Source organism: Anabas testudineus, chromosome 24, assembly GCF_900324465.2.
Source record: "Anabas testudineus chromosome 24, fAnaTes1.2, whole genome shotgun sequence".
Lineage (NCBI taxonomy): Eukaryota > Metazoa > Chordata > Actinopteri > Anabantiformes > Anabantidae > Anabas > Anabas testudineus.
This window is the reverse complement of record NC_046632.1, coordinates 10,487,978-10,504,109: the sequence shown is the minus strand read 5'-3', so window position 1 is coordinate 10,504,109 and position 16,132 is coordinate 10,487,978. Positions and strand designations below refer to the sequence as shown.

Here is a 16,132-nt window from a genome sequence, read left to right as displayed (position 1 = left end):
AATCCACCAAACTCCTAAATGAATATCACTGTTTTGTCATAAATGTATGTTTCTGTGACAGATTATTTACTAGGAACTCAAACCTACTTTTGCTGCATAAAATACATAAGATACACTGCCCGCCCAACCAAAAAAAAAAAGATAAATCCAACAAAATATTAGAGTTTGTGCCTTTTTTTTATTTGAACTAGCAATGTATGACGGGACAGATATTGCAGAACATATGTAAACTTCACAGCTCTGGTATAAACACTGTGGAAGCACAGCTACACATGTAATCAGTGACACAAACGTCCTACCTTGGCTCTCATATATGGAGCAGAAAGACAGAACAAGATTGACCTGGGAAAATTAGAGTGACCTATGTTCCATGTTTTAGGTTGACAAAAAGCCAGAAAAAAATATGCAAATTATCATTTAATCGACTTTATAATTGTATCAAGATGTAATGGGGTCTGTAAGACAATGTCCAAAGCACAAAGACACTGGAGGAAGCTTTAATTTCTCATATGAGAAAGAGCATGATGCTACAGAAACTAAATCAATCCTTTTTTAATTTTTTAATTACGGGGTTTTTAATTAAATTGTTTTGTCTTCTCTCCTAACATTAAGAGAAGTGTTGAGATTAGTTTTACATTTCTTTTATGTTGAAACACAGAGGTTGCGGTGTAGGTTTTTTGATACTGATGAACAGAGAAAAGGACTTTTAACGGCAATTTAAAAAGTGAATCTCTATAAATTAATTAATCACAATGTAGAATACGGAGTAGTTTAATAGGAACTGTATGGAAATTTTAACAATACTAGACAACCCTCTTACACAATACTGTCTCAGAAATGGTGGAAAGCTTCTTGCTGATTCTGAATGCACGAATGATGGTTAATATTGAAACCTGAAAACAGAGCTTCACAAAAGTAGTAGTGGAGGTGGTAGCGGAGTTACAAGGTGGTGAATTGCATTATACTGCCAGGTGGTCCTTTTATTTTGTTTTTCCATCTCCTTTAAAGTAAAACCAGGTCAAACCAGCAGTTATAGAAATAACACCCTGGAGAAGAGTTGTTGCCATCATTGTGCCCCACAGTAGTTGTTGCTATGCCACTGAGGAGGAAAGTGATGGTGACTGTACTCACCCACGATGCCATACGCTGTGAGAGCCTTGGACAGGCCTGAGGAGCCCTTTTGGCCAATTTTGGTCCGGTTGCCCAGGTCGAGGCGGCCCAGTAATTCCCGAACCTCGTGCTGGTTGTACACATGCTGTTAACCATACCATACAGTTAGATTAACTATAGTACATGCACAAAGCAGTAAGTAGTTTTTATTTTAACCAATAAGTTATTAGTTTCAGTTCCAATCACGTCCTCTCACTGACGTAACTGAATTGTTACTTTAATATTTAACATTTATGATGTTTTTCCTTATGTTTCAACTTTTTTTGAGTGCTGCAGTTATTCTTTGTACAGATAAATAAAGGTAAATTAATGAAAATAAGATTACAATTTTTATTGCATATTAGATTTGATTCTTTTCAATGTATCAATACTTATTTTACTAAGATATAAAATAGCTAAGAATAAATAAATTTACTAAGAAAAAAAAGAAAAAAAAGGCAGGATACACCCTGGACAGTTCACCAGTCTATCACACGGCTGACCCAAACAACCACTCACATTCACATTACACCTACAGGCAATTTAGAGTCAACTAACTTAACCTAACCTAAGTGCCTCTCTTTGGATGGTGGGAGGAAGCCGGAGTACCCAGAGAAAACCCACACAGACACAGGGGAGAGCGTGGATTCTGGCTGTGAGGCCTCCTCCTCACCTGAATAATAGCAGCCATCTGTTCACAAGCAGATTGCACCTGCCTTTCAAACACATTAAATACAGACACAGTCACGGCCACCGCAGTTGCTTTGAGGTTTAAGTCAAGCTGCTTGTGCTCAACTTATGTATTTGGTAAATGCACAACTTGCAGGCCAATGTGCAGAATCCACACTGTGCATTATTTTGCTGATTTGATAGAGTCCTCAGTGCACACCTTTAGATGATCAGTGTTCACCGTTTCTTTAGGCCCATATAGTAAATGTGTTTTCTCTCTTTTTCTGTGCGACAATAAGTAAAACAACAACAGGTCCTGTTTAATCAGTGGCCCTAAATTTTCTACAAAAGGGTTATATTGATCCCCAGCAAAGCCCAGATCAGCTGCTTTCCAAATTCCCTTGGCAATGCTGTAATGAATGAACCATTGTGTTTTTCACAAAAAAACTGCAGACAACTTTATGTTCAGGAACCTTCTACATCCATAGTATACAGTCGATTTCAACAACATGTTGTATTTAAGTGCACATTTCAAGTTAATTTGCAGAATTAAACACTTTTCACTGTGAAATACATGAATCTAGAAGTTGACCATGATCTGATTATTTAGGTTCCTCAGCTTGTCATATAATCTTTAATAATGTTGAAAGATAAAGAGGTTTTAATCAGCGGTTTATATTGATTATATATAACAACCTTCCTTATGTATGAACTCAGATAAAGTGCAAGATTATGCTGTTTAGAGCTTTAAACCTGCTGAAGTTCAAGTCTTCATCATAATACCAAGCATCCGCACTGTTTATGCAATACTGTACTATAGTATTCTATACAACAATCGAATGAACATGGTTTCCAGAGGAGCAGTGTAATATGTGCAGGAATGAGAGCGTGGGGTGATGGATGCTTCATAATAACAAACATCATAATCATAATCACCCACAACATGGACAAACAAATCAACTCCCAGTTCATAGATCCTGGTAATGAGCAGTAGAGAAGAAAAGGAGCTGTCAACCACAATACACTTGGGATAAGCTGAGTGATTGTACAATTTCCCCCCAAGCGTACTGTACTGTATTACATAAGCATATACAATTGTACTGTACTAGCTCTGGTGGAAGCTCTAACACATACCTTGTCATCAATTATGACCAGGTCCTTAGGTTCGGTGCGGTCAATCTTTAGGACTCTGTGTTTGGTGTGTGCCTCATTGCTCCCCACCAAAAAATACCTCTGAAAAAAAAAAAAAAAAAGAAATTATGATTGCACTGTAGACTTTAATGCATTTTGTCAACATAATCAGAAAGGCCTTTGCATTCTAGGCTGCATGATCTTTTCTTTTAGTGAGCACATTCTGAAGACAAGGTGTGGTGTGTGAATAAGTAATTTCAGATGAAGCATCCAGAAGAAACACAGAGCATATGTGACAATTTGATATCTACAAATAATTCATCGTTTCAAGCCTTGTTTCTGGCTCTGAACTTGCGAGTAAATTGTGGATTTCGGACCAGAAAGACAAGTTTAACACGCATCACAACAAGAGAATTGCAGACTAAGTTGCCTTAAGAACTGGTCTTAGGGAACTGTTCTTTGGTAAAACAGCCACTACAATGTGTGTTGGAGGAGACAAACATGCATGTGGTAAAGCCGTACTTTCTTATTTTTCCAGCCTGTCTTCTCCATGAATGACTAAGAAAATACTGTACACTTGAAAAAGAGTACCTACAGTTCAAAGTACATGTGGGCAGCAGACATATTTGTTCACAAGGCTAAAGTCTAAAATGTTCAAATGTGTCTTCCTTGTATGCCTTTCACTTTCAAGTCATTATTTTTGTCATACTGGGCGGAAAGATGGTTAAAGAGTGTAAATTGGAACACCCTGCATCAGTACAGTCTGAAACCATTACACCCATATTGTCCTGTTCCATGCTTTCCAGACTCCTGGTGAGCTCCTTGTCCACTGTTCAGTAAAAGGGGACATTTGATATGATATGAAATTGTCAACTGTCCGCGACAAATATTTTTTCGCCTTATATTGTAAATGTTTGTGACTATTTGTGACTAAACTCTTCAATGAGAATGTGTACTTTAAAAAAGAAAGTTGAAATTAGGAAAGACAGATGTGCAAGAACTTTGAAGTGTCAACATTTTAACAAGCAAATTAAATGGGTACAAAGTGAAACCAATGTACTTTAATGCAGCTTTAAATGCACCTGGTGGTTTTGATGTTGTGGTGGAGAGGATTTAAAATGGGCACCTAACTGCAGATATGCAGAAGCTGTGATCCATCGCATGCTCTGACCACTGTCTACCACAACATTAGAACCATTGGTAAATGTGACTTTGTGGTTGATCAGTATATGCGAGCCATTTTAATAGCTAATACTATACTGTAGCTGTACATGAGGTAGAAAACCATCACATCAACACTCTTTTGCTGCCATCTAGCGTTTGTTGACAAACATTAGTAGTTATACGAGGGCTTTCCACATCTCACGATTTTGTCAGCGGTTTTGAATGCCCAGTCCTTCTGCAGACATTTGTCCAGAACATAGACTGTATGGTCCTGAATAAACATTAGTGCTCCCGCTGAAGCACTGCGAAAGAGTGAGCCGGTTAGTCCCCATACAGACTGGTCAGACGATGTGGTTGTGATGAGACAGAGATAATAACCGTAGAAGGAGCATGTCAAACTTACAGCTCTGGTTTCATACAGAGTCACTGTTTGGATCCCACTGATGGTAGCCGCCGCCTGAGGCATTTTTTTTTACTTCGGAGCCTTTTACGAGCATTCACCATCCAGAGAAGACATCAAACAATCTGCAGAATACATGTAAAGCAATACGTAAATCCATTAAATGCCATCATAAAACAACAGAGACAAGCTATGTATTGGTTAATCCTGCTACTTCTAGCTACAGGCTGCATTTGCTAAGGTGCTAATGTTACTCACCATTAATACAGCTAGCAAGCTACATTAACGGCATATCATTGTTCAATAAACTAAATATGTCTGTAATGTGCTCAAGCAGCTAGCACGAAGTAGCATGCAACATGAATTTGTTATAGTCAGGTGACTGTCATGAACGGCTGGAGCCGACGTCGTGTCAGCTGATACGGTGCCTCGCAGAGTAAAAAAGCGTAGAAAGGCGATTAGTAAATAAACGCATTAGTTTTGTCCTTGTTTTGTATTATTAAGTCATTAACAAGATACCGGTTTGTAACTAGAAAGGCATACACTCATAAATAATATTAGATTTAAGATTAACATAAAGTAAAAAGCTAATCTAAACGCAGTCTCTTTAGTTTGTTAGTTGCTATGGTAACCCGTTTCATTAACTTTGGATACCCAAAGCGAGGTAAGTTAACGGAGTTACCACCGCTAGTTATAGTTATTTAACGTTTTAACAGTGTTAAAACAGATAAATGGATGCACTGAATAACCACTAGTTGAACTTTGACAGCGCCACTTACAATATACTGTAGCTAATGAACTTTTATATTTTCTGGGTCACGCTAGCGGTCTGATAGAGGTCGCTAACAGTTTGATAGCTTCTCCCTCTGTTTGGTTTAGTTATGGCTTTTAATTATTCCCTCTGTGTTTATTAAGATCAGATGGACTGTTTTGTGGACAACCTAATCGAAGATGAAGCTGAGAGAGAGAGTTTGCTCGCCAAACCCACCTGCTTCATCATAGTTGGAAGACCGGTAATTTCTCCTTTTTCTAGAGTCAACACATGTTAATATTATATCAGGAAGTTACTGAAATAAAGTCTTACATTTACATTTCTTTGCTGCAGGGTGTTGGCAAATCCACCTTGGCCAAAAAAATTGCAGAGTCCTGGAAATGTATCTTGATTGATGGTAAGTGCACAATTTGTTCTTTGTACTAAAAATTATGTTTTATGTGCTGTACATTCAGATATAGCATCATCTGCTTTACAATATTTCAGATACAGACCTACTCAACGCACACATAGACAATAAAACAAAGCAAGGAAGAGAGGTGAGTCTGTATCGTGGTACAGCAGGAAAGTTAACTGTCTTTGTTGTATATTGTGTCATTATAGTCTCTATCTGAATCTTTTAGATCCTAGAGATATTATCTGAAGGGAAGAGTCTACCAGAGGACATGGTGCTGCAGCTGATTCTTGCCAGGCTTAACTCATCAGATGTAGAGCATTATGGTAATTCATGCATTTAGCATTTATATAACTTAATCATGAGTGTGTTGTATGATCAGCAGTGATAGCACTGAAAGCTGTTGTTCAAAATATGCCCTGACACCACTTGTATTTGATGGCCTAATTTGTTGTGATACAGGATATGTGCTGAGCTGCCTGCCGTTCATGTCGGAGGAATGTCTGAAGATTCATGAGCAGATTGAACTAATCAAAAACCTAAAGCTAGCCCCCGATTTCATCATTAATATCAAGGTTATCATCACATCATCTCTTTAAAGTTCTGAATTGTGTCATTTTAGTTTAATATACTTTATAGCAATAATTGATTTCTTTTTTCAATTACATTATCTGTTTTAATAAAGTGTAATGTGAATTTCTCGTGTGTTCTAACTTTGTAATACTACAGTAATACTAACAGTCCCATCTTCCTCTAGTGTGCAGACAAGGACCTGGCCCAGAGGCTGTCAGGTCTGAAGCTGCACCCAGAGACAGGGCAGCTGTATAACTGGGATCAGTCACAGAGAGAAGAGGGGTACATTGAGAGGAAGAAGAACATTGACGAAGAAGGGGAGGATGACGAGGAGCAGGTATGGTTCAAGAGAAACACTTCACTGGCTTTTTTAATTGAATTATTTACTGTAATTTAAATTATGCTTATCATAACATACCCTTAACAAGAAAGCTGTGAATCCATGATCACCTTTCATACTAATAAGAAAAGATTGTGCTTACAGGCACCAGAACAGGACCTTCCAAAGGATTTTATTGACCAGATGGTGTGGACACCAGAGAATCTGGCCAGAAATGCCCTTCTCAGAATCACCATGTATAAGGACATGATGCTCAGACCATTGGAAGTGAGTTGCCTGGTGCTGCACAACGTTTATCCAAGATGTTAAACATATACTACTCCACACATAATGCAGCTATTAGAATTTAGTATCCAATTAACACAGTCTAAATCAAAGATTTTCCGGGTAATTAGTTTAAAAGTTCTGTCTGTTTCAAATTATTTAGCCTCTCTGACAAAATTAAAAACACACTGAAACTCTAATTGTGGTATTGTTAAAGTTAATGGATATTTTTTCAGGACTACATGACAGACCACAACCCTCTCTACCTTATGGAGCTAGATGGAAACAACACACCTGAAGAGCTGCACTTGGTAAAGACACTAAGGTTAAATGAGCTGTGTCCAGGACATGCAAGCTGTAGTATGTGCCACTGAATTCATTGTGTCAACCTTGTTTCTAATTTACAGGTAATGTTAGTCCTGTGCGTGTGTGTGTGTGTGTGTGTGCGTGTATGTTTGAGCATAAATGTGCATGTTGAACTATCACATTTTCTGTGACCTGATGTTAGTTTGTTGATTGTTTTGTCTCAGTCTGTGATGTCCCGTCTTGGATCTATGGCAATAAAACGTGTCTCTATTCCCATCCTCCTCCACGAGACTGAAAATGAAGAACTGCCTGAAGACATTGATACGGTCTGCTATTAATGACCATATTTATATTTTATTTGTATTATTGAATGTATTCTATATTTTAAACAACCTGGTTTTACTTGTTTCAAATTGTTTAATGATGAACTTACTTTCATTTCTTTTCTCAAACCCACTGTTAATGTAACTAGTAGTTCATTCCTAACTCCATCTCTTTTCCAGGAGGAACTGCTGAGAATTATGTCCTCCTCCAGGATGGTGGCCCCTGGCTTTAGGTGGAGAAGGAGCCGCTGGGGCCGAACTTGTCCTGTTACTCTGAAAGAAGGCAACATCATTCCTGGCAAGCCTGAATTTTGTGTTGGGTAAGTGCACTTATGTATTCTATACACCATTAAGAATTAGGCTAAACGGTTTATAGTAAGACTGGGTGAAAGTGTCAGCATGCTATTATTTTAACCACTCTACAGCTTCCAAGGAAAAATGTACATCCTTTCATCTCAAGAGGCATACCAGAAATTTGTCACCAACCCCAGACGGTACCTAATCCCTCCAATGCCCAGACCCCCTTGCAGGGTTTCCATCATTGGGCCTCCTCAGTCAGGGAAGAGCACCCTTTGTAAGCTTCTCGCTCAGCACTACAATGCATTGGTGCTCGACATGGAGGAACTGGTGAAGCCAGTTCTGGTCAAGTTTGAGCAGGAGAGGCTTGAGAAAATCAAAGAGGAGACTACACAGATTGCTATTGAGAAAATTAGGATGGAGCTGTTTGGCGGACAGAACTCAGGCAAGTGGATGTAGCTGGTTATTATATTTACTGGTATAGTCTTTTGTTGTTGATGTTTTTGACAAAACAGGCAATACAATGACAATTAAATGACAAAAATTTACTATATAAACAGAATTTTTAGATTACCCTAACACCATGAACCATAACTATAAATCTAAAATGTGTTAATTCACACACCTTAAAAATACCACCTGCTTTGACATGTTTTATGCTATAAGTTGAACATGTTTTTTTTTTTATCAGATGAAACCAGTGATGTAGAAGGTAAGATGTGTTTTATTTATGTATTGTTAACAAAATATGCATGCAGACAAACAGACCTGGATAGAGAATCTTTTTTTCAATCTTATACTGTACATAACATAGAGTAATCTAACAGTGCCTAATTATGTCCTACTAAATATTAGTGTGAGAGATTGGAATTTGAATCTTGTTGTTTTTTTCAGTGAAAGAGGATCATCCAGAGGTGAAAGCTATGGTACTTAGTGCACTGGAGGAAGCCAAACAACTGATGCCATCTCCGCTCAGCCTGTACACAGAGGCCCTGGAGAACCATATAAAACAGGTATATTAAATGTAGAAAACATAGTAGCTGCATTCACATACATATCCTCCTTCTATTGTGTACTGTACACATTCAGGATCCCCAACCATAGCTTCTGCAATTTAAACACTCATAAACGAGGAAATCTACCAGAATAAGTTCTACAGTAACAACACTAAACACACATTGATAGCATCAGTTTAAATTTATATAACCTATATCACTAGGTAGATTACAATTTCGATGTGATACCAAAAATAAGGGTTGATTTTCCAGATTGAAGAGGTGGACACTGATAAGGACGTCAGGACTGGCTGGGTGCTTGACAACTTTCCCCAAAACTTTGCCCAAATGGACGCCTTAATGCAAGCTGGCATCCTGCCAGACACGCTCTTCTGCCTCACAGACAGTGACGGAAATCAAGGTAGTAGATGCACAATTACAAATATGATGTTGCTATTTGTATTTCTAGATTTTCTTTTAGTTTTTAAGCATTTTATGTTGAACTTCAACAGTTTTGAAGAGATTATATGAAATGAACAAGGAGACGGTGGATAGAGCGGTAAGGAACAGGCTCCAGAACGAACAGCATGAGAGGGAGAAACAGGCCTTGTAAGTGCAGATAAAATATTACCAGTTTGTCATACTTTATCTGACTGGGATTGTTAATGCACTGTTGCTTTCTCTCCATTTTAGAAGCCAAAATGTGGTAGAATCAGAAGTGTATTCAAATCTAGACACAGTTCCTGAAGAGATTGATGGTATATATTCTGTCTATAAACAGCCTAAATTCACATACTGAACTTTCCTTGAGCATTCAAAATTTACTGAGCATTGTTTTTATTGTATTCAGATCAATCTGACCCAACTGCCTCTGCACATCTTGATATATCTGAAAACCAAGGTGAGACATTTTTATTTCCTGGTGTTGTTGTCAGATCAAAAGTTAATAAAATCAAATACTCTGACACAATAATACATTTACAAAGTATACCTTATTTACAAGCCACAAAAACAGCACTAAGCTGAAATCTATACACCTCTCTGCTGTGCTTCTTTGTCTCTAACTCAAGCTGTGGTCCTACCTGATTTGGGGGAGTTGGGTTATCCAGACGGCCCAGAAATGAAGGACTATAAACTGCAATTGCAACAGTTTGTGTCCGAATGGGAACAAATGCAGCACGCTCTAACTGTCACCTACTCCGTACTGGAGATTGGAGGCAAAAATCCTGAGGACCTGCTTCAAGAGATGGTCCTTGAGATGGATAGTGAGTGTGATGACTGTTATCATGGATGTGTTGACAATAGAATAATAATAATCTCCCCATCTATATGAAATTCAACTAGTCTTTTGTTGACATGTATAAATGTATAATCTTCAGAACCCTTTGAGTATGTGTCTTGGGAGATGTCATCGGTGGACCAGGATGAGGAGGCAGAAGATCTCGAGGCCCTGGCAGAGCTGGAGAGAGCCGAGGAAGGCAGCAGTGACAATGATGCAACAGAGGAAGAGAATGAAGTCAGTAAAGAGAAATGTCCTTTCACCTTAAAGCCCCAGTCAGTAACATTATAAAATGCATAAGTATAATTTTATTTACTGTTTAATGAAAGTTTCTGAATCTGGAAGTTGAGTCATGGCAACTAGACTTTATTAATATTATAAACGAATCTTAAACAGCATCTTCTTCTTCACAATGTAACCAGGGGGATAAAAGGTCCAAGCGAGTGTTAGGCGATACCTATCATTTCTGCCCTGTGGCCTTACAAACTCATAATGTGCTGTGGCCTTGTACGGACGAAATTGCAGCAAAGTACAGAGAGAAGACATTCTACTTCTCCAGCCTAGAAGCCAGACACGCTTTCCTTCAAAACCCTGCACAGTTTGTTGCACAGACTGAGCTACTTAAGGTACAAGCCAACATAAAAAGTAATATCAAACATCAGAATAAAATAAACAAATATCCCTAACACGTTTTTTTTTTTTCTTATTCTATCCAAGCCTCCTTCACTGCGTATTTTTTTGCTTGGTCCCCGTGGATCAGGTAAGACCACTCATGGCGAGTGGCTCGCCAAGCAACTTGGTCTCTTCCATATTCAATTCAGGGAGCAGCTCCAAATGATCATTGTGGCCAAGACGAAGAAGCGGGTGCCTTATGCCGATGAGTTGTCAGATGAGGCTCATGAGGACTTGGACGCCCTGATAAAGGAAGCTATGTGGGAAGGGGAGGAGACAGAGAATGTCTCTAACAGCATAAATGATATGGAGGTCAGCATTTATGTGAGGTTTTTCCTTTTTTATGCAGTTTTCTCTGTATCATCCTTAAATGTTCCTTAAATTGTCGATATTATTACTATTAGTGTTGTAAAGATTTAACACACGTTTTGCACCTTTACTTGTTATGTCTACAACAGGAAGTGGAACTAACTGATGAGGAAAAGGCCATCAAAGCCTACTTGTCTGATGGAGAACCGCTGACACCAGAGATCCTAAATGAGCTTATTGCTCCATATTGGAAACAGGAGCCCTACATGTAGTTACACACACACACACACACACAAACTAACCTATGCTAGTTACCCTGTGCTTTTATTTCCCTCAAAAGAAGAGTTTGGGGAATGTGGTTATTATCTTTCTTTTTAAGAGCTAGTTAACTCCGTTTAATAAACCTATAAAATTTCAGATGGCAGCTGGCAATAGCTTCAAATTTAGTGTGCAGACTAAAAAGGGGTATCAAACTTCCTATGTAATGTAACTATAAGAAAACAAGAGGCTTAATCTATGTCTTACACTACATTCACTTACATTTATATGACTTTAACATACCTCCACAGGTCGACAGGTTTCATTTTGGAAGGCTTCCCACATCACCCCGATGAGGTGCAGTACATGTTGCAGGAACAGCTTTTCCCTGACATTTTTGTAATCATGGCAGCGGATGTTGCAGATGTTCAGAAGCGTCTGTTGCCGACACACCTGGAAAAGTGGCGTGAGCGCCGCAATCACCGTGAAGCACAGCTGAACCACCTTCATGATCTGCGAAAGAAAAGCAGGGTACGCAAGTTGTTAGAATTATTGTTTTGTCAGATCTAGCGTTAAGCAGTGTAGAATGTCTGACACAGCTACTTCAAACCTGTTGGTGCAGGAAGAGAACATTCTCAAGAGAAGGGCTGAACTCATGGCAGAGAAAATCGCTACATCAGCCAATACAAAGGTGAGCAAACTAATCTCATCATAACTACTGTCATCACTCCTTCATCGCTGATTAACCTGTTTCTTATATTGCTTATCACCAAATTGAGCAGTTTAGCTTCAATGAGGATGAAGAAAATGAAAAACAGGATGAAGGGGATGAAGATGATGACAACACAGACAGTGAAATAGAGGCCATGCTGGAGCAGGAGTTTCCATTAGAAGAGGATAAGGAAGATGAGAATGAGGAGACTGAGGACACAGCTATTGAGAGGCTGGAAATGGAAATAGAAGAGCGTTTTGTGACAGATGAAAACAACCTCATAACTTTGACGGTATAAAGACACACGAACAAACACAAAGATGCTTAACTAGACAAATAGTTTTTTGGTTGCCACACCACTTTTATTTCTTCATTTATTGTGTGTTATACACTGTACGGTAATTATACAGTTATTTTCATCAAGTATATTATGTTTTGTGTTTGTCTATAATCAGAATCTCCTGACTGAGCAAAACATACCCAATTTGTCAATCAGTGCATCTCGCAAGCCGCGAATCGTGCGGTATCAGCTACTTCAGCAAATCCAGCCTCTGCTGACCAACAGGGAGTCACTCTTCCAAAAATGTCAACCCATTTCATACAGCCTGGCACACAAGCTGCTGGTCTCTTCATACAAGTTCCACAGTGCATTTGGCTGCTGGGATCCCATAAAGGTAGGTGCACTTTTAAAAATGGCTGGCATCTGTGGGATGACATTCTAGACATTATTTAAAATATAACGCAAGTTGGCTAACATGTTAATGAGCAGAACTGTTTAATTTCATGTACACAGTGTATTGTAACACTTTGATAATCTCCATATGTCCCCATCTACAGCAATATAAAGAGAGCGACTTAATCCAGCCTCTGCAGTGGCCGCTTAATACCACATACCCCCTGATGTTCAATCAGTATATCTACTTCTTTGCATCTAAGGAAAACCGCAATACATTCCAGCTCAACCCCTTGAGGTACCTCAGGCAGCCAAAGCCAACCCCATCCCTCCCTGTTAAAATAGCTATCATTGGACCACCCAAATCTGGAAAAACCACTGGTAAGACTTTTTCTCAAATGCATATCTCTCACCTATTTGACATTTGTCTTCATTTGTTTGCTTTTACATCTCTAGTGGCACAGATGCTAGCTCAAAAATATGGTCTGGTGCGCCTGTCCATTGGCGGTGTTGTGCGTATGGTGCTTAACACTCGCGAGCACACCGATCTGGCTGTCCAGATGAAAAAGCATCTTTCCCAGGGCCTAGTTGTTCCTGATGAGATGGCCATTCAGTGTTTGGAGGTGGCACTCATGAGCCTGACCTGCAGCACTCAAGGGTAAGACATTTATATGTTTACTTTTATTTAAATGAAAAGTTCCTAACTTCTGCCTTAATAAAAATATTTTCTATGAGCTGCCTATGAAAGACAAAAACTGTTTTTAATTGTGACTTTAAACTAACTTTCAAATGTTGTAGTCAGTGTCAGCGTTCTTTTGCATTCTAGGTATGTGCTGGATGGCTTTCCAATGACACTTAAGCAATCACAACTGATGGGCGCTCGGAGTATCATCCCCATGATAGTAGTAGAACTGGAACTTGACACAGTAGAGGTGCTTAAAAGAGGTCTTGTGGACAAGATGAAGCCCAACAAGTCAGAGAACACACATAAATCAAAACTTTGAAATCACTTTTTTTCCACAAATATAACATGTTGTGTGTTAAGGCTATGTAAAATCACAAACCTCCCAATGTCCTTAAAAATATGTGTCCCTCTTTCTGCCCTCATAGGCCTCACCTTATGCACGACAGCTCTGAGATTCTCCATATTCGTAATTCTTGTTACAAGCAGGAGGTAGTGCATGTGAGGAAGCTTTTCCAACAGCAATATCAGAACTGGATTCTGCTTGATGCCTTAAAAAGCAAATGGTGGATCTGGAGTAACATTATAAAGGAGGTCAGCGTCAGCATGAAAAATATCCACACTTACCTGGAGGGGATGCGCAACGGTAAGTATTAGAAGCCTGTCTGGGCATCAATATACCATAGCAAAGCATTTTATATCTGAAACAAATACTGTAAAGATGGAAAAACTTTATTCAAGTTTTTATAAACAGTGTTTTTACAGGAGTTTCTCCTAATATGATTTGAGGGTCTAAGGACAGAGGGTCACAATGAAGATTTAGGATGTTAATTAGTTATTTGATTTGGTTTTATGCGGGTGTGAAGCACCTTGGATTGCCATTGTGTATAGAGAGTGTTATATAAACACAACTGACTTGACTTCTAATGAAAATTTTGGGCAGAAAAAGTGAAAAACAGTAATCCTCTTGCTGGTGCCATTTTATTTGGCAGGGCAAGCATCCTGCATCGACAGACTGTGCATCACACCGAAGGAGCTGCAGTTTCGGCTTGGAGAGTTTGGTCAGTACTGCCCTGTCTGCCTGGCTCTTCATCGCCACCTGATGGATTGCTCAGAAATTGCAGCCTTGACTCACGCAGCTGAGTACAGAGGAAAATACTATAAGATGTGCGGTGAAGACCATTTAAAGGTCAGTTTAGTGGAGCTGCAATCTCAATGAAAGAATGCATGCCTACAGATGTGTGTGATACTTGATAAAAGTCATAGCCTTTTTCTTTAACTGTGAGGAAAAGGAAACTATGTTATTGTTGTTCTCACAACCACAGAAGTTTCTGGCCACTGCAGAGGAATTTGTAACTCCTGGCTGCCCATACACACTCCCACAACCCCACCTGCTGCCAAGAAAATTAACTGAGTTTCAGGTGAAAAACAAGTTCCCACAGCAAGTTGAGATGAAGGGCTACTGTCCCGTTTCTTACCTGGATGGGAAACAAAGGTACAAAATTGTGCAAACCTCTGTAAGTTGCAACAAAATATTATTTAAAAAATAAAACAAATCTCCTTAGGTATGAAGCTCTGGTTCGAGGAAAAATGGAATATGCTGTTGAATACAGAGAACGGATCTACATACTGGAAACAAAGCAGAAACAGGACAAGTTTCTGAGGTGCAAAGTTATCTCTATATCCCAGACATGTTGAGTTAATCAGTTAATTATGCTTCCTCATACAGTGACTAATCAGTTGTGCAGATCAGTGTGTAAGTTTTCCCACTACCTCCCACTATACTGTGTAATATTTGTGTGCCTTGCAATGTTGTGTTGTTGCATTATCAATGCAGGACCCCTGAAACCTACTGGAACCAGAAGCTGCCCTGTAAAGTTCCTCCTCTTTGTGAGCCTATACCTCTCACCTCCCTTCCAACTCTTGGTTACTTAGAACAGGTCAGACAAATTTAAATTCAAATAAAATATATTGTCATAGTACTGTGTTAAGCATTTCTTTAACAATTTTAAGTACTTGTCTGAGATACTGTATCTGCTCTGCTTTGAGTGAAGTCTGTATTTTTAGGGTGTGGCTGTAGCTGTCATCAAAGCCATGACAGCTATTGGGTGTCTCAAACCAAAGTATCCCTTTGTCAGTATAGAACGATCAGCACTTCTCTATATGGCCTTCTACCTGAAAGGTAAACAGGTCAGCTTAAGTCAAAATTACTTATTCTGTACCTTATAAGGGTGGTGGTAAGAATGTTAAGTACTACATTATCAATCAATTTATTGTTACTAATGAATGAAATATATTTTTACAGCTTTCAACCACAAGAGCACAGACTACACTCGCCAGAAGTACAAAAAGAAGCTGGCATTGTTTGAAGAGAACTGTGCGCTCATTCCCTACCTGAGCTCAACTATGAGAGGCAATTACAAGGCCCCCAGTGAATATCCCATTGACTTTGAGTTCAAACTGAACAGGTTCCTGGCCTTGAGAGATATGCCGGGAGCCAGTGGTGTGCTGTAGCTGTGTCTGTTTTGCACCACAAACAATCATTGTATTTATATGGTGTGTGATAACAACCACATTTTAAAAATATTTCAAGGTGGTCTAAGATTTTATTTTGTTAACATATGTGTAATAAAGCATACTTTGTCTTTAAGGCTGGTACAATGATTTTGTCTGGATTGTTTGCAGTGTGATCATATGGGCTTTCTTTATCATGCAATACACTTTGCACAGAATGGAAACTAATGCACGTCTGTCAATATACTGTAATACA

General features: G+C 39.0%; 2 protein-coding genes across 3 annotated transcripts in view; one reads left to right on the top strand and one right to left on the bottom strand.

Moving 5' to 3' along the window:
* The window catches only part of fig4a (FIG4 phosphoinositide 5-phosphatase a), a 36,242-nt gene extending 31,341 nt beyond the window's left edge, over nucleotides 1–4,901 (bottom strand). Inside the window, exons 1-4 of the mRNA XM_026341734.1 lie at nucleotides 4,772–4,901; nucleotides 4,517–4,638; nucleotides 2,953–3,051; nucleotides 1,132–1,255 (exon numbers count right to left, since the gene is read on the bottom strand). Of these exons, the coding sequence (XP_026197519.1) occupies nucleotides 1,132–1,255; nucleotides 2,953–3,051; nucleotides 4,517–4,579 (286 nt within the window). The 5' untranslated portion in view covers nucleotides 4,580–4,638; nucleotides 4,772–4,901. The remainder of the gene's footprint in view (nucleotides 1–1,131; nucleotides 1,256–2,952; nucleotides 3,052–4,516; nucleotides 4,639–4,771) is intronic.
* Nucleotides 4,902–5,057: 156 nt separating this feature from the next.
* ak9 (adenylate kinase 9) lies at nucleotides 5,058–16,004 on the top strand. 2 transcript variants are annotated; one of them, XM_026340718.1, is made up of 37 exons: nucleotides 5,058–5,177; nucleotides 5,429–5,526; nucleotides 5,619–5,682; nucleotides 5,772–5,824; nucleotides 5,909–6,005; nucleotides 6,142–6,254; nucleotides 6,437–6,589; nucleotides 6,737–6,859; nucleotides 7,093–7,167; nucleotides 7,387–7,488; nucleotides 7,666–7,805; nucleotides 7,911–8,227; nucleotides 8,474–8,494; nucleotides 8,677–8,795; nucleotides 9,051–9,198; nucleotides 9,290–9,386; nucleotides 9,471–9,535; nucleotides 9,628–9,678; nucleotides 9,848–10,042; nucleotides 10,157–10,293; nucleotides 10,479–10,682; nucleotides 10,774–11,040; nucleotides 11,187–11,305; nucleotides 11,607–11,826; nucleotides 11,918–11,986; nucleotides 12,078–12,299; nucleotides 12,463–12,681; nucleotides 12,845–13,061; nucleotides 13,137–13,338; nucleotides 13,507–13,653; nucleotides 13,791–14,008; nucleotides 14,355–14,551; nucleotides 14,688–14,857; nucleotides 14,928–15,026; nucleotides 15,200–15,302; nucleotides 15,430–15,544; nucleotides 15,668–16,004. In XM_026340718.1, the coding sequence occupies exons 1-37, from the start codon at nucleotides 5,138–5,140 to the stop codon at nucleotides 15,874–15,876; spliced, it is 5,205 nt and encodes a 1,734-aa protein (XP_026196503.1). In that variant the 5' UTR covers nucleotides 5,058–5,137; the 3' UTR covers nucleotides 15,877–16,004. The 2 variants fall into 2 exon arrangements, with proteins under 2 accessions (XP_026196503.1, XP_026196504.1); XM_026340719.1 differs by having other exon boundaries at nucleotides 15,430–15,552; nucleotides 15,668–15,886.
* Nucleotides 16,005–16,132: the final 128 nt, after the last annotated feature.